This window comes from Pseudopodoces humilis, chromosome 3 (genome assembly GCF_049639895.1).
Source record: "Pseudopodoces humilis isolate 2021_Gansu_Grassland_sample_001 chromosome 3, ASM4963989v1, whole genome shotgun sequence".
Taxonomy (NCBI): domain Eukaryota; kingdom Metazoa; phylum Chordata; class Aves; order Passeriformes; family Paridae; genus Pseudopodoces; species Pseudopodoces humilis.
The window spans coordinates 11,625,100-11,642,494 of NC_142202.1; the positions used below are offsets into that span (position 1 = coordinate 11,625,100).

Sequence of the window (17,395 nt, forward strand, 5' to 3'; positions counted from 1 at the left end):
TCTTTGCATACATAAAAGGAAATCTTTGAAACAGATGCACAGAATTAAACAGGTTTGCTGTTGCTGTTTTTTTTTTCCAAGCATGATGAAGGCAGTACTTTGTCACAGCCAAGTGTCTGTTTTTTCAATTAGGAGACTCTGATGTTGTCCTTTCACCTCTTGATTTGAACACTGGCTGCAGAAACATGGCAACAGTTCAGATTCCTGATCCAGAACATCCTGTGTGCATGTCTCTCAGCACAACTGAACCATGAGCAACTGAGTCATCTGATGCTCTTTGCTTGGGGGCCCTTGCAGTAGGATTCTGGGGACCTGGGAGCTTCAGGGCTTCTGGATTTCTTGAACTGTAATTCCTGGCCAGGAGAATAACCTGGCAAACTACTGCATTTACGACCAGGACACATTGTCGGGAGTTTGTCTTACTGAGATGAATTGTTTCTGAGCAGTCAAGGAAGCAAGAAAATGTATGGAGAAACCACTAGGGTGTAGTAGTAAGGGGAAGGTCACAATTCTGTTTTGTAAAATGAGCAAAAGGCTCTTGTAAGCCTGAGATCAGGAAGGAAATAATAGCATTTGGCTCTGGTTCACCTGCCGATTCTTACTGAGCTAAAGCTCCCGCTTGGAGCTTTCAGCCAGGGCTTTCTGCAGCAGAAATTTCCTCTGAAGGCCGGTGTGGCTGCTCAGGAGTAAGAAAAGTTGCTAGGGCAATGAATGCCACTTCACATAATTTACAGTAGTGTGTTACATTATGTGAGGGTGTAGCTGCGAGGAGCTTGGAGGTGGGAGCTGCTACTTGTGGACCGAGATATAGCAATGAACACAGGTAGAGGAAATTCCCTACTAGAGCTTTTGTCCTCTTGTATCGTATTACAATGGTTTAAGAAATAACTTTGTCTCTTTTATTTTTATAGTACTGCTGCAGGATTTTGCATTAAAAATAAAAGACTTTAAACAGCTGAAGAATGCTTTTTCAAATTTTTGAGACTAACACTTGGTCTTGTAATGAAATGTGTTAAATTCTGAGGAATTTCTTTCTCTGTGCACCTTTAGGGGCTCATTCCCACCCCCGTGTGGTGGTGTGATGGTGTGATCACACAACAGCCAAAGCTACTACAGCACACAGCTTTTTAAATTTATCTGGAAAAATGAAGTCCTCTCCCATTAGTATTAATATTTCCAATAAATAAGACCTGAAATCCAGAAATTTTTAAAAAGGTTTTCTCTGAGTTACACAGCAGTGTCCCTGACATGTTGCCTATTAAAATACAGTAACTGCCTTTGAAAGATTAAAATGCAATAAGTAAGTGTCATATAGTCTTGGAATTAGTACTTAACAAGTTCTCTATCAGGCAGGTTGCTACTGGACGTGCAGGCAGGTTTCTTTTGTGAATTATTTAAATTTCTTCAGGTTGGGTGCTCTCCCTAAGTCCTCCACTTAAAGCTGCTGAGGGGGAGAGATACACCTTTAAAAGGGAATTTTATACCTTTAAATTTTAGGAGATGGAATACACAGCCTGAGACACATTAATCTTTCCCACAGATCTGATAATTTGTAGATGTCAGAACTTTGAGTTTGCCATATGTCCTACAGTTTTAGATATTTTCAGTTAGCTGAGGCTCAGCTCTTTGTTATACCCTGGAATAAAAATGTTTCACATGAGCTTTAATTAGAAAATCCAAATTGTGCAGTGCTAAATATGCCAGCTGGAGTAGACTATCCGAGTTCCGTAGTGAAATGCTGCTCTGGGGAGCAAAAACATCAAAAGGGTGTCTTGCCTTTGTGCTGCTGGGAGCAGGGGAAGGATTTGGGCTGGCTTAAGTTTAGCCAGTGGAACAAAGCTGAGCTGAATTAGCCATGGCCTGTCATGGATATCCATCTCTAAGGCCACTGTGCCAATTAAGTGTAGAATTTGTTGTATAGTTTTGCTGGAGCTGCAAATGCTCTCAGTTCCTCTGTTATACGTTAGTGTGTGCCTAGCAACCTGAAAACTGATGTTTCATCTTGCACTTGCTTGCTGTTGCACTTGACCAAGCTAGGTTTACAAAGCACCTTTCGTATGATCAGGCTTTGTTTAAAACCTTGGGTTTTTTTTCAGTAAATTGCTTGGATCAGCACGTCGAAAAGTCTCCGAACAGAGTGGCTTTGATTTGGGAGAGAGATGAACCTGGAACTGCAGTGCATGTGACATACAGGTATGGCACCTTCTCACTATGCCTGGCAGTGTGGGGGAACAGGAAATGGGATTTTTTCACCTGACAGTTTCCTTTTTGCTTCCTGGAGATATGCATGGAAAAATTTCTGTGAGTAGCTTCTGGTTTCAGCAGAGCAGCAAATGTCTTGGTGCAAACATCTTGTGTTGGTAGTCAACAGCTTGATACTGACCCCTGGCTGGAGGGGATTTTAAGCTCCCCATGTTTCTCTTTTCCATTCTCAGTGCATTTTAGAGCAGCCTTGAAGCTGCTCTGAGTGACACTGACTTGTAATTGATGCTTTAGATTGCAGGGTTTTTTAGAATATGGCAGGTTTATATTTCTCTTCTCCTTGCTATGTGCCCTCATTTAGGAGAAAGTCCTAAATTTTACATAATCTCTGTCTCTACTGAGATTTAAGTGTTTCCCAGACTTGTATGTTCCTCAGTGCATGTTTTAGGGAGTCAGATGTTTGAGCTGCTGAATCTCAGGGAGCCAGATGTTTGTTCTGATAGATCAGAAAGCAGAAGAGATGAAGAAGGTCCTAGCATTAGACCTTTACAGAGTGTTTTCTGGAACTTGTTTGGATTCTTAGAACTCTTTGGGTCTGAATGGGTTCTGGTGGTCTGATTCATCTCCAAAATTTATTAAAGCTCCTGGAAACATTATTCATTGGAGTGAGGAAAGTGGTCAGCAGGGAGGAGTGGGTGTGAAAATAATTTTGAGAGGTTATTGCTTCATGCAACAGAAATAAACACTGTCTGATATAAATCTGTGAAAGGAGTTATATTTGTTTTAATCTTGATATTGTTATTTGGCAGGGTGTTTAGGCCTGTTATGATATAAATATGTTGTAATGAATTGGGTAGCTTGGCTAAGTGCTTTTGCATTTTGTCATTCTGGTGGTAATGGAATCAAAGGTTTCTCCAAGAGTCTGTGTATGGTATGTTTTTCTCCATATTCTATGAATTTGTAGTTTTACCTCTTTCTTTATGCCTCAGGAATGAAAACTAGGGGTAGGAAAGAGGAGACAGTTGTGCTCAGATCAACCTGATAAGAGAAGCAGCCCAACAGACAGCACAGCCTCATTCAAGGCAACCCAAACCTCCCCCTTAGGCTGCTATTTGAAATGTAGTGAGCTGCTGCAGACATTCAAACATCTTATCTGCAATCTCTGGAGATAAAGGATAGCCTTTCTGAACAACAGAACTGGTTTTTTTTCCTGACCATGCCAAAATGCATTTGGAAGAAAGTGTATTTTCAAGCCTGTGGAATTGTGTTTGCTGTCACATGAAGACAAGTAACCCCTATCTCAAAACTGAACCCTTCTTTGTGCAACCTTACAGAGATACAGTAATTGGTATCAGAAAGGAGAACACACAAGTGAAAGATATATTGGCAACCTCTATTTTCAAATCTTCTGCCTGTATTTGAGAGCCATGTTTCTGTTTCTGCCTGATACTCTGGGTGAGATGTGACTGCGTTTGAGTTTCTCAAGAGACTTTGGTCCTACCACGTGGTAAAACAGGTCACTTGGTTCTCTGCTTATCTCATTATGGCAGGAATAGCTTTATTGAAAACAGCAGTAGTCTATGACTATTGAGCCTTTTCTGTGGCCTTTGGGCTGCATTTTTACAGGTTTTAAATGGAACAGGATGCTTTTTCCCACAGTGTGTTGGCAGTGGACTTTCCTTTGAGACAGAGCTTAGTTGAAAACCTTTTGCAGTAGTGCCTTATTTGAGCTAGAAATTTTGTGAGGGAAAACATATCAGAGAAGGAAGTGGCTCAGGAGCTGGAATGCTGGTTGAGTAGTGCTTGGTGAGCCTTCTGTAGCACATCAGCCTCAGTGTAAAGAGAGAATGAGAGGGATGCTGGACATGTCTTGGCAGGAGATGCCCCTTTCCTTAGTATCTGTTTGCCCTGCTAATGGCATAGCAGCCTTAGAGTAAGGACTTAGCACTCTAGGAAGCCAAAGACTTTAATTTGGGCACTGCCTTATGGACCAGCTTTGAGTAAGGTTGTGCATTCAGCCGGGAGAGAGCTGTCCAGGGCTTATGTGCAACATACTGCAAGGCACCATTTTTTGGCATTATCTGCTTTGCAAAGCTTGCTGCTGTGAGCTGCTTCTCCTCAGAGATAAGCCCTGGGTGACACAAGGAAATATGCAGCTGCTGGCCTGGGTCCTCTGGCTTCTCCTTTGGGGAGTTGCCAGGGACAAGAAAACAGCTGAGTGCTGGCCTTATTCCCATCGCAGCCTGCAAAGGAAGAAGGTGGCTGTGCAGGAAAAGGGCTGGAACAGGCTTTCTCCTCCCTGGGGAAGGGAAAAACCTTCATCAGTGGGATGTCCTCCATGCACTGTCAGGAAACGCAGCTGTACTGCAAAGTACTGTCCCAGCTAGCTCATCCTTGGCAGCCTCAGTTTGCCTCCACTGTGGTCAAGGAGCTGGGCTGGGCCATCAGTCAGCTCACATCCCTGTGCACACTTGTCAACAAGGTGGGTTGTATTTGTGCAGCAGAGTTCAAGTGCTGTGTGCTAGGGGAAGTATCCAAACATCTGCTGGTGGGCAAAGATACCCAGAATCATAGGTGAAACATTTTGTTTTTTGCACCAAGAGATGATGGCTGCGCTTACAAGCTCAGTTGTGATGATCTTTTTCACTGCTGAGTTTTGTTCTGTCTCTCTAGCTGATGCAACTCAGCCTTTCAGGAAAAAAAAATTCACTGGTCATTCTTGCTTTTCACTTCCTGGGGCTTTCATTTCTATCAAGTAGAAATTTAGCTGAGTTTCAGATTATCTCTGGTTTTGAATGGGAAGGCAAGACTTGGGTTTTTACTGCATTGTAATAACAGGGAATACAGCCCTCTTGGGCATTGGTGTCTGCAGTCTGCAAAGTGGGGACAGGTTATGTAAATCAGTTATCAAGAGGCTCTCTGGGTCTCCAGAGTCTAAGCCACCAAAAACTCATTGGTAGGGTAGTGGCTTAGCAGCACTGTGGTGCTGTGAGCTGACAGCTGAATTTATTGTCAGAAGGGTGCAACCAGACCAGGTGTGTTTTGTCCTGCCCTGTGGATATTGTCAAGGCTAAGGGCTTTTGAAACCTTGCAGAGGAATTTCCAGTGCATTGCTAAGCCTGGGTTTTCAAAGGTATTGTGCCTTATAAAAGCAGGTGAAGTTGGTGGCCAGAGCTGGTGGGTTGCAGTCTCTGTAGGTTCAACAGCAGGAAATGTTGAAAACAGTAGCTAAAGCTATGCCAGCCCTCCTTTGTCTGACATGGAGTTACTTATTCTCTCTGGTGTTCCCTGGTTTAGCATTTTATCCACCTGTGACCCAGCGGATTTGCAAAATCCCATGGCTGTTGTCAATGGGAGCTATGGGAAGTGGGCAGCAGAATGCATTAGCTAACCTGCTTTTCAAAAGGGTTGCAGGTCTCAAAAGAAGGGTGATCGCTTTTGTACAGAAAATGTTGCTGCCAGAGGGAAAGTTCAAAATGCAAAATACAAAGTAAGGAGAGAGGAAAAGTAAAGGACCAGAAATTAGGGTCCTAGGTAGGTGGGATAGAAGTGGTTGGACATCTTAATGAGCAACATGACAGCTATGCCTTTAAAAAGACAATGGATTCCTCAGCCTGAGCTAAAATAGATTAAATTGTATTAGAGATCACAGTGAAGACTGTAGCTGGAAGCCATGATGCTACTTGCCATGGGCAGCAAAACTCTTTTCCATCTTTCCAGAGCTGCCTTTGTAAGTTCAGGTTGGAAGTAAATCTTGCCCAGGGTTTCAGCTTTCCCCATCCAAGACAGCTAATGAATTTTTCACTTTCTCACCTGAGAAAGATTACAAGGGGTCTCCCTTGCCTTGGCTTCGGGATGTCTGCAGGAGGGCTGGGCAATTGTGCTCTAATGCCCAGTTTGGACATTTGAGCTGAATTTTCAAACAGTTTCACCCTAACCCAAACTATGGTTCCAGGAAATAAACTGATTGCTGCAAGAAATACCCAACCCAGCTTTTGTGCCATGACAGCAGAGAACATGGCTTGGGCTAAGGCTCTAAACCAGATATTGTCAAAGCCTGTGTATGGCACTGAATGTATTAAGAAAAAGTCTAGAATAATTTTGCAAAAGGCTGCTTCCCAAAGAAGGTCTTGATGCAACTTTTTTTGATATAAAAGGAACTGACTTTGTTTAGAAAGCTGTATGCTGTGGCAAAAGGTAACATCAGACTTACTGGAAGGCTGTTTCTGCAAAGCATCCTGAAATGCGTCATAGAAGTGACACATGGTGCTGATGGCTTTTACAGAAGTTGTTCCAGACACTGCACTAAGCGATGGGGTCTGGAAACAAAACTGTATCTAGGGAGGGATCTGGGAGAAATACGGTCTGTTGGTTCTGTTGGAACAGAGATGTAAGGACAGGGAGATGAGTGCTGTCTGTTAGATTAAACAGAAGGACTGGCCTGAACAATGACCTGCTGGCTCTGTTGAAGGGCCAGCCTTGTAGGTCTTGTGCTTAGAAGTGATGTGGTGGTAGCTGAAGAGATGAATAGGGAGTGATGAGTCTGGAAGACAACAGGCTCAAAGCCTTATCTACGGGCAGAATGGGAACACACCTTACATAGAAAGACACAAGAGTTAATTACTTAGTTTTAGCCCTTAACACTCTAAACTTACATAATCATACAGAAAGAAATAGGTCCTGTTGCTTACCACTGATCCCACATTTGTCCAGCAGCAGGTCTACATGCCTCTTACTGGTCCTTTGTGTTCATTAATGCCTCTGCCATTTTCCTGACTTGCTTTGTTCTAAATGCACACACTGGATCTACTGCTCTTTCTCCTCTGCAAATGGTCTCCCCTTCTGGGTCCAGCTGGTTGCTGCTTCCCCGTTTCTCCGTTCTGCTCTGACACTTTGCCCACTGGAGCAGTGTTCTGCTGTCCAGTTTGTTCTCTTATTTGCTCTTAGCTCTTACAATTTGCTTTTGCAGAGGATCCTCAGACTGTTGTGCCATGAACTGACTCCACAGTTTCTCATCTGTCTCTGTCAGGAGGGGCTGGCCACTTCCTTTTGCTTGCAGCACATTTCCTTCTCCTGCAGTGGCTCTGCTGTCTCCTGCTGTCTCCCCTGCTTGCACAGAGGGACTCAAGTGCTCCAGGACCCTGTGTGTGCCCCATGGCTTTATTCCTCTCTGGTGGTTATTCCTGCCTCCCTCTGCCAAGTGCAGTGCCCTGCTCTGAGTGGCTGCACTGGAAATCCTTGGGAATGCAGGAAGCTGGTGGATGTGCCATGCTAACAACACACCCTCCTGGGCAGCATTCCACGCCATTGTCTCTGTGTCAGGGATGGGGCACTGCTGGCTTTGAGGGTTTCAGTTACTCTTGGCTCTTCCGACCTTGTGTGATGGAGGAACTACAATGCCAAGCTTGGCAGTAGTAGCAGATGGGGAGGTTGATGATGGCTGTGGTTTCCTCCTGCTCAGTTTGTTTAGGTGCAGTGACTCTGCACAGTGCTCATTCCTCCCCAGAATGTGTCTGGGTTGAGGACTGGCAGTGTGGAATATGCTGGCATGTACCAACTGCCTGCCTGTTCGATAAAATGTTTTTGAAGGAGTGAGGGAGTCAAGAGAAGGATTCCTGACACAGTATTTCTGCTATCTCTCTTTCCTGAATTGGAGAGCAAGCCTGACTGCCACAGGAGCCAAAAGACACACCTAATGCTCAAGGATTAGTGGATTTCTTTGTTGGAGTTCTTGGCTTCACCTTTTCCTTGCCTTTGTGTCCATCCTCTCATGTGCTGCAGCTCTGAGGGACCTCCAAGGCCTTTCTATCCCAGCATTTCAGCATACAAAGAAGAGGCAAATAGATCCATGGGTAAAGACTGGTCCATATTGTCTATCACCTTATTTACACATGTTCATGAAGCAAATGTTAATTAGGGGTTGATCATAAAAAACAGTAAGAGTACCTGCCATTGTGGTTACCGAGTCCTGAATAAGCAAAAGGAACAAGACAAATAATGGAGTTGCTCAGCAAATGCATCTCAGACAGAGATACTCTGTCATTTCTGTATAGCAGAAAGAGGCTGCAGCTCAGAAAGCACTTGAGTATTTTCCATTGCAGATAAGTAGTTTTCATTTTACTTTCTCACAGCTGTCTCTCTGGGGCTTGTTTCCCTTCATGTGCTCTGCAGTTGAACAGCTTTTGTTTTTCCTCTTTGTTATTTATCTGCACTGAAGATTTTCTTTAATGCAGCACCAGATAAATTCCAGACCAGAAAATGTGTCCTTTTAGGACAAGGCACTAAACCAATGGTTGTGTGGGAATTGATTATTGCTGAAAGTTGTTCAGTTCATTAACACAATAAAAGCAAAAAAATAAATCTAACTGAGTGTGCACTTCCATGGTCTTGAGGGGCTTGGGAAGAGGTGTTCAATGTTGTGCTTTAGAGTTTAGGCTGATCTTCCACTATAAGGGATTGGGGAGAATTCAGTCTGGGGTGCAGCTACTCCATCCCTACTTTCTGCATGCTTGTGGTCACTCTACATGGGCAGCTGTTACCAGCTACTGCCAGAGAGCAGGTGCTGAACACATCTGGCCACCTCTCTGAGTTCAGAAATGGACTATTTACTTGATGTTACAAGAATAGTCTTAGAATAAATAATACAAAGTGCTGTGCCTTGAATTTGAGGCTCATTTTCCTTGTCTTGTCTCTTGGTTTAAGACAAGTTAAGAGGTGGACACTCCAAAAATTACTAATTCTCAGCCCATAGTTTTGATTAGATATTTCCAAAGCAGAGCACTTCAGCTTTTATTTCCAACTTGCAAGGGTTAAAACAACAAAAAAACCCCTTTATGAACTAGAAACAACTTTTCATTTTATTTGCAGCTTAGCTACCAGTTGAAAATTGGGGTTGTTTTGTAGCTATGGCCAGTTCAGGGAGAAGAGGATACTTAAGATAACGATTCATGCTTTACAGCTTATTAGGGAATGCAACCCCATAAAATTAATTTCTTTGTTAAAAGGTATGGGGGTCCCTGGTGGTATAGCTTAGAACCCCTAAGGGTTCACAGATAGATAATGAACATGCTGGAGAGTATAAGATGACTCTCTTCTCTGGGCCTTGGTACTTGGAGAGCTTGTGAACCCGAAGGACAATTGTCATTCCTGGCAGACTCTGCCAGTCTGTTCCTCTGAGCTGATGATTGGCACCAGAAGGAGAGCTCTGCTGCCCCTTGTTAGCTCCTCCCTTGGCATGAGACCACTCCTCACCTGGCTCAGTAACCCTTGTTCCCAGAGTTCTTCCACTGAAGGCATAGAGAGCTTTTCAAGTCCATGTCAGCATCTTGGTCCCAGCTACACCTGCTATTGTGTTACCCCTGTGCAGGCATCAGAATAAGGGAATGTGCAAGCCCTTGCTCACAAAGTGCTTTTTCATTCCTTAGAGGAACATTTTTGCTATTGTCACCATGTCATAGCAGAGTCCCATGAAAAGAGACTTTGTTCCTGTTCTTGGTGCTCCTGAGTTTCTCTGTGCAAGAGTGGCAGCAGTACCTGTGTTCTGCAAGGCTGTTGGGACGCAGGTGATCCAGCTTTGATGAGAATCCTGTAAAATCTGTCCCACATACAAGTGCCTCCAGACTTCTCCTTTCTTTCCTTGTGCATGCAAATTTGATGCTTACCCTTGCAATTTAAAGAGGAGCTCCTGGTTGTGGAGCACTTCCAGCTGTTGCCCAACTTAAACAGTGTGGCGAGTCTTTAGACAACACTTCCATTTCATCTTGTGTTTATCCCACTTGTGTTCCCAGTAGCTTCTGACTGAGCCTCATGGGTAAAAAAGGCATCAGGAGTGGCTGAAATAAACCCTGATTTCTGGAGGCAGTGTGACAGCACCTGGCTTGCTGGCTGCTGTGGCCAAATTACAGCCTGGCAGCTCTGGACAGCGCCTGCGGCTCTCTCTCCTGTTCTTCTGCAGCAAGTACCACTCTGTCCTTTTTCTTCTCTCTATAATGGCAGGAGAAGCCTGGCTACCAGCATGCCCCAGGCCACCCTTCTTTAAGATGCCCTGTCCTGCTGAGATGAGATGCAGAGGTGATCATGAAGTCTCACTCTGCCCAATTCATCTTTTCTTTGCTCACCCCAAGTAAATCAGGTTGTGCAGTCACATGACAACATTCCTTCTGTGCCACAGGGAACTTCTGGATATGACTTGCCGCCTTGCCAACACCCTGAAGAAATATGGGATCCAGAAAGGGGACAGGGTGGCCATCTATATGTCTGTGTCCCCCTTGTCAGTGGCAGCCATGCTGGCTTGTGCCAGGATTGGTGCTGTTCACACCGTGGTCTTCGCTGGATTCAGCGCCGAGTCCTTGGCTGGGAGAATCATGGACTGTGAGTAAATGCAGACTGGGGAACAAATGCCTCTGTTTCAGTGCTCCAAGGCATATCCCAGCCCTGTGTTTTCTTGGCAGAAAGAGTTTTCTTGGTTCATTCTCGCCTAGCAGGACAGTTCACTCTCCCCTGCAGAGTGCAGTGAGGAGCCTTTTCCTGAGTGACACATGCAGTGTCCTCTGGCCTTAGAATACTTAATAAATTGCTTAACATTCAGTGTGCACCAGGTTATTGCCTGACAGCAGTGAAGCTGGAAGGAAAACCAGAGCTTAGGGATAGGGCCTGATTTGTTGTTTTGCAGTATAATTGCAGTGTTTCTTTGATACTCTTGGACAGTACTAATTCTGCATTCTCAATTGGGATCCTGTGATTTATGTATAGTACTGGAAGTGTTGGCAGCCTGCCCCTGCTCTGTGAGCCCTTGTACCAGCAGACAGAGCTGTTCTCAGCCCCAAAGTACTTGTATATTGTGACTAGGTAAAAAGTGATGCTAAAAATAGCAACAGAAGAGGGAAATAGCCAGTGGCTCATGTTCTAGCAGTCACATCAGTTTCTTTGCGGCTAGTGTGAGGGAATAAATCTTACAGGAATTGTCATGTTCTTTTCTTCTTTTTAGTGAAATTGATCTGCAGAGAGCAAGTACATGTTTTAGTTATCCCTCACACAGGGGACTGGGAAGAAGCTGTTCTGCATGTCAGCTTTGCAAGGCAGGGATAGATGATTTAAACTGCAGAATGACACTTAGGCTGGATGTTGGGAAAGACTTCCTCACATTCATAATAGTCATTGGAGTTGACTGCTGGAGAAAGGGTAGGTTAGATGCCATTGGAGTGTTTTGGGAAAATTGAAGGGGTAGCTGCCAGAAGTGGTTTAGCTGAAGCAGACCCTGCCTTGAGGTAGGGGTGATGGACTGGATAACCTATGGAGGTCCCAGCTACCCTTAATCTCTGTGTATCTCAGGTTTTAAAGTGTTTTCATCAGTGACACTGACTGGTTTTGACTGACAACGGTTCTGAGTATTTGTCACATTTGTTGTCCTATACATCACCCCCAAAGTAATGAAAGCTGGGTGTGCATCCTAGCCTGGAAGACAGGCTGGCATGTCTGCTAATTCTTTCTCTTTTAGCTGGATGCAAAGCAGTTATCACATACAACCAGGGAGTCAGGGGAGGCCGAATCACAGAGCTGAAGGCAACTGTGGATGAAGCTGTGAAGAGCTGCCCCAGCATCAAACATGTGTTTGTGGCCCAGAGGACAGATAACAAAGTCCAGATGGGTGACCGTGATATTCCCCTTGACGAGGTATGTTGTTGTTGCATAACTCCTTTTAGGTCTGAGTGTTGGCTAGGATAATATTTCTCTCCATAAGTGCTTTTGGGACCTGAGTTCTGCTCCTTACAACATCTGGATCTTCATCCTCAAATGGACTGCCTGTATTTACAGTCTGCTAGGATTGTGAGTTGAAGCAGCTCAATCTGTCTGGTTTATCTCAGCAGGGGTTATGCTGCTCCATTTAAGAAGTCTTGCAAACAGTGCTGAGATTTAAGGAGTGTTTCCTGAGACCCAGAGGTCATGGAGACCATTGTGGCTGTTGCTATTTTACCGTGTTCAGGCACTGTGTTATGGATTGCATGTGCACTCAGTCTGGACACTGTTGAAAGGCAGTGCAGAAATAATGAAGTTCCTAGAGAGGCTTCATCCAGCCATGAACAGTGTTGTGATTGCCCCATGGTGGGAGAAAAGTGATGGCTTGGGAATATTTAGGGCCTGTGCTTCCTGGGGAAAAAAACAGCAGTTGTTTTTATGTGTTTAGCTGGCACACATGGGACTCCAGCCTAATGCAGAAGTAGTTTTATCAGTTTGCTGGCAGCAGTAAACAGGAACTACTCATGCTAATAATGCCTGGAAAAAGCTAATCTGCTGGCAAGATAATTGCTCAAGAGTCTCTGTGCTGGTCACATGAGATAGGAATAAGTTAAACAGAGAAGACAGGTTTTACTCAGAAATTGTCTTACTCCTTACATCCACAAAGGATGTTCTGATTATTTTCCTTAGTCTGCAAACATTCTGAGGTGCTCTGGTGATCCAAGAGCTGAGCTCATCCCATTTTCAGTTTTGGGATCTGAAACAAAACAAGAATTAAGCAGTTAATTCTTTAATTAAGAATTAAGCAGTTAAGATGTTTGACTATCCTTACTGATCTTTACAGCAGTAGTACTTTCCAGCACTTGTGCAATGCCTTACTGCAAAATTTAAGCTCATGTTGTAATAGAGCATATGAGGATTCCATCTTTATTTCAAAAACTGACAAGTCAGCCTGAATTGGCAGTGCTGAAATGTCATGAGAAATACCTGAGATGAGCAGCAGTGCTGTAACTCAAAGGCTAAGAATTACATTTTATGAGCTCTTCATATTTTATTAAGCTTTGTTTGTCAGACATTTTTAAACAGCTAGGCCTACTGATGGTAATGAATGTTCACTTGTAAATACAGTGTGTTCTCATAAAAAGGCAGTACTAAGAAATTCCTCCAAGGAGCCACCTAATAACTCCTACAGGAATCATTGTTCATCAGGACAGTACAGAGCTCTGGAGGAGCTGTGACCTAGCAGGACATTGCATGCTTCCCTCCTGTAGTTCTAACTGTAGGGATGAGGAGAGATCTCACCCAGCTGGCAAAACAGGGGAGTATGAACAGAGTGACAGAGGCAGAAGAGTAAAGCACTCTTGTTCTAGGTAGAAAAATTAGAATTTGAGGATTAAGTGGATAGGACAGTCATCCACTTCTGGGGCCAGGGAAGGGAGATGAATGCACAGTTTAACTGTAGCAATGCAGTTTTTAGAGGAAAAAGAAGGTCCTAAGCAGTACCCAGTCAGCCTTGCTGCTGCTGTCAAGTGTTTGCAGTCACATTTTGGATTCCTACCAGCAGCTTGCAAAGGCTTGAAATGTAAGCAGCTATAAATTACCATTCCCCCCCCCCACCCCTGAAATATTATTTTATCTGGCCAGTTCTTATTGACTTCTCTGCCCAGCAGAGGTACTGGTGGGAATGTTAAATGCTATGTACCCACAGGAACCTTTCCAGCAGGTGAGCCCATATAGGCTATGATATATCCACGGACATTTGTGAGGGGCAACAGCAATGGAGGCTCTTGCCTCTGGATGATGTTGCAATGCTTACAAGAGGGAGTGATGGTTGGCTCCATGTAATGAAAATCTGTCATTACCACCTTTTCTTTCTTAGGAGATGACCAAGGCAGATTCCATCTGTGCTCCAGAGAGCATGGACAGTGAAGACATGCTCTTCATGCTGTACACCTCGGGCAGCACTGGGAAACCCAAAGGAATTGTTCACACCCAGGCTGGATACCTGCTGTATGCTGCTGTCACGCACAAGGTAACTCAGCTGTCTCCTCTGGGACAGGTTCACTTACCTTCCAGCAGTGCCAGCAAGAGAGACCTGGGTCAGGGAGGAATGCTGGATTCTCTGCTTGCTGCCCAGGTGGCTTATTGGTTGTAAACAAGCTGGAAAACATCTGAACTGTGTAATTATTCTTCAGGATTTGTTCTGAGGAATATGATACTATGCAAACCTGTACCTAGATTTATGAAAGCAAGGAAATGGCAATGCTGCTCTTTTATTTAAAATATGCCAATGTTGGCTGCCCAAAACTTGCAGCTGAGGAGATTTTGGAAAGTATCTTACTGGCATTGGCAATGTGGATATTACTGTAGTATTTTGCTTTGGGCTGCCTGACTTACTTATTTCAGAGAGGATCTGGACTCTTAAAACAGTGTCTTCACATAGTACTTGTTGTCTGTAGAACAAAAATTGTATTTCTCCTCTTGTGGTTGCACCTCTGTTCTGCTTTTCTGGGTGATCTAGGGAAAATGTTTTAACCTTTCTCATGAAAATGGAGAGTCAAGGCACTGCTTCTTGAAGCTTCTGGTCTGAGCTCTGCATATGAAAAGGTAACAGTGAAATGAGGAGAGGACTGTGGTGAAAGATCTCCATCTGGCTTTAGTGGTATCATCCTGTTTGTAATCTCACACAATTCATGTGAAGGTTTTCTTTCTTTAGGCTGACATGGTTGAATTTTTAGAAGATTTGAATGTTCAAGTGTCAGACTTCTCTGCATGAAGGGCATTTGTTACGTCAGCTTTTCTAAGTGACAGCATAAACACCAAGGCATCTCTTTCTTAGTCCAGAAGGCAGATCTGCACCCTGGTGTGTTTTCTGCACCTGCAGAGTGCATGAGAGGGAAAGGCACTTGGAAAAGTAAGAGGTGAGAATTGTCTTTTCTAGGTAGAGGGATCAGCTGGCCTGTGTGATCTCTGTGGTCTTTGCATACTCACATGTGACACTCTTGTCACACACTCATGGGGTGTTTTTTTAGTTCTGATCCATAAACCTAACTGCTTATTAGTCAGGACCTCTTCACCATATGGTAGAGGAGTTAGATTTACAGTGGGAAGCTTTTTCCATATCCAAGACAAGTTAATGAGTTCTTCAAGATCTTTACCTTGAATTAGATGAGCAAGGAGAGGGTAGCGTCTGGAAAGTGATGCACTCCTATAGAGAAGCTGAGCAGCTAAGAATATTTCTCAGTAAATGTTTTATGGGCACCTAAGAGTTCCTCCAGATCTCTCATGGAAATCTGTTGATATTGGGGAAGGGTCTGAGACTCTGTGGTCTGCAGTTTCCCTGTGCCTCAGAATCAGCTCTACCATGTGGACCACCTGCAGCAGGCAACCTGCTCCAAGGCTCTGAGCTTTGGTTGCAGCTTTGTTGCTCCAGCTGAGCAGCTACTGGTACAGCTGTGCTTCCTGTATGTTTGCAAACATGCCAGGAGCCTGGGAGCCCTGGTACTGGTCTCTCCGACTCACTTCCTCACCTTGGGCTGGTCTTCATGTGGCTGTGTTCCACACACCCTGTGCTCTCTGCTGCTCCCATCTGGATGCCCAGTCCAGCACCTTTCCTTTGAGCACCTGCCAACAGGAAATCAGCTGGCCTTACATTTATCTTTGCAGTATGTGTTTGACTACCAGGAAGGCGATGTTTTTGGCTGTGTGGCCGACATTGGCTGGATCACAGGACACAGCTATGTTGTGTATGGACCACTCTGCAACGGAGCCACCTCTGTCCTGTTTGAAAGCACCCCAGTGTACCCTGACCCAGGTGAGGAAGTGGTGGGAAAAGGTTTGGCTAGATGTGGCAGAAGAGGTTTAGAGACCTGTCCAGCATGACCTGCCTTCTCAGGAGAGGTAAGCTCCATTGCTTTGGATCATGTGTATACAACACTTGGGAACATCTGTGAATCCAGGGTAGGAAAAAAAACCCTGTCATTGCTTTTGCTTTGCACTCACAGTAGTAACAGCTCAGTCTTTGGCTCTTAACCTTTCAGCTGAGTGTCTGCAGCAGTATGTCAGTGCTGGAAGGGTAAAAAGCCAGTTTGTGATTTTGCAGGTCGTTACTGGGAAGTGGTGCAAAGGTTGAAAATTAATCAGTTTTATGGAGCACCTACAGCAATACGCCTGCTGCTGAATTATGGAGAAGAGTGGGTGAAGAAATATGACAGATCTTCCTTGAAGGTTTTGGGTTCAGGTAAGGGGCATGAAATCTTCATCTGAAAAAGACAAAGGGTTCTAGCTGGTGGAATGAAGATGTCAGAGGAGCTCAGCTGACCACATGGGATATGGTTAGAAAGAAAAAGTAGGCTCTGTGTCTGGCTTTTCAAATATTTTCTCAGCAGAGGAAGCAACAAAATCACATTTTGGGTCCATTGAACTTTTGTATGATTGCCTGTTTCCTAGATTATTTTGCAGGATCACATTCTTGGCTAAAAAGATTTATCTAATGTTAAAGGCATCACTTTGAATTTTACTGGCATAGTAAAATTCATAGTGACCCAGGCAGCATTTCCCTGCATTATTTTCTATTCTGGAGGTTCTTATTACATGACCTGCACTGATTAGTTACTTTCAGTAATATTCATTGCTTGCCTTTTGGTCCTTCTGGAAAAAGTCAGTTCTCAGTTACATGAGTGCATCACAGTCCTTTGTGCATCCCAGCAAAAGTGCTGTAGGCATTCTGCTTGGAGATCATGCATTCAGCTTGTTGTGCACCAAGAGGGAGAATGAACTGCCTGCAGTCTCCTGGGTCTCAGGTTGTTTTCTTTCTTGTTTTGGTCTAGTGGGAGAGCCCATCAACAAGGAAGCTTGGCAGTGGTTCTACCAGGTGGTGGGAGAAGGACGCTGTGCCCTCGTGGACACGTGGTGGCAGACAGGTAAGAGGCAGCCTTGGGGGGCACAAGGGACCCTGACCATTGACAGGTTGATGGTGGGGAGAGGGGGATTAGCACATTTCAATTTGATGCAACAAGTCTGTCAAAAAAAGCCCTCCTGGCATTTGGATCAGCTTTTGAAAGTCACTGGGGAGTTTCTGCACATAACAGCAATGTAACAACAGGTACAAGCAATAGCAGTGTTGCGTTTTTTGTTTTCCTCTGAATGTTCTTTGATATTTTGAGTGCTGGAAAATGCCAATTTCACCTAGAAATATGGGGCAGAGATTGAATTTCTGGGCAAAGCTGGCAATAGTCAGCTTGAATCGCAAAACTCATTTTCAGTTTATTAACTGAACTGATCTTGTTATGGTCTTATCATGCAAAAGCACTGAAAGCACCACATAGCCACAATCTGTACTTAGATGTGCTTTGTTTTCATTTCTGGGAATGGTTGGGGAGGATGGAAAACTAAGCTGTGTAGTCAAAGGGACCTTGTGCAACTGCTCTGGCAGATTGGAAGGGAGTGAGTGGAGACC

General features: G+C 44.3%; 1 protein-coding gene across 1 annotated transcript in view; it reads left to right on the forward strand.

Annotated features, from left to right (window-relative positions):
* Positions 1 to 17,395, forward strand: part of ACSS1 (acyl-CoA synthetase short chain family member 1) — a 31,599-nt gene that overhangs the window by 1,354 nt on the left and 12,850 nt on the right. Inside the window, exons 2-8 of the mRNA XM_005533020.3 lie at positions 2,097 to 2,193; positions 10,373 to 10,572; positions 11,699 to 11,874; positions 13,817 to 13,969; positions 15,604 to 15,751; positions 16,040 to 16,177; positions 16,767 to 16,859. Coding sequence (XP_005533077.2) covers positions 2,097 to 2,193; positions 10,373 to 10,572; positions 11,699 to 11,874; positions 13,817 to 13,969; positions 15,604 to 15,751; positions 16,040 to 16,177; positions 16,767 to 16,859 — 1,005 coding nt within the window. The remainder of the gene's footprint in view (positions 1 to 2,096; positions 2,194 to 10,372; positions 10,573 to 11,698; positions 11,875 to 13,816; positions 13,970 to 15,603; positions 15,752 to 16,039; positions 16,178 to 16,766; positions 16,860 to 17,395) is intronic.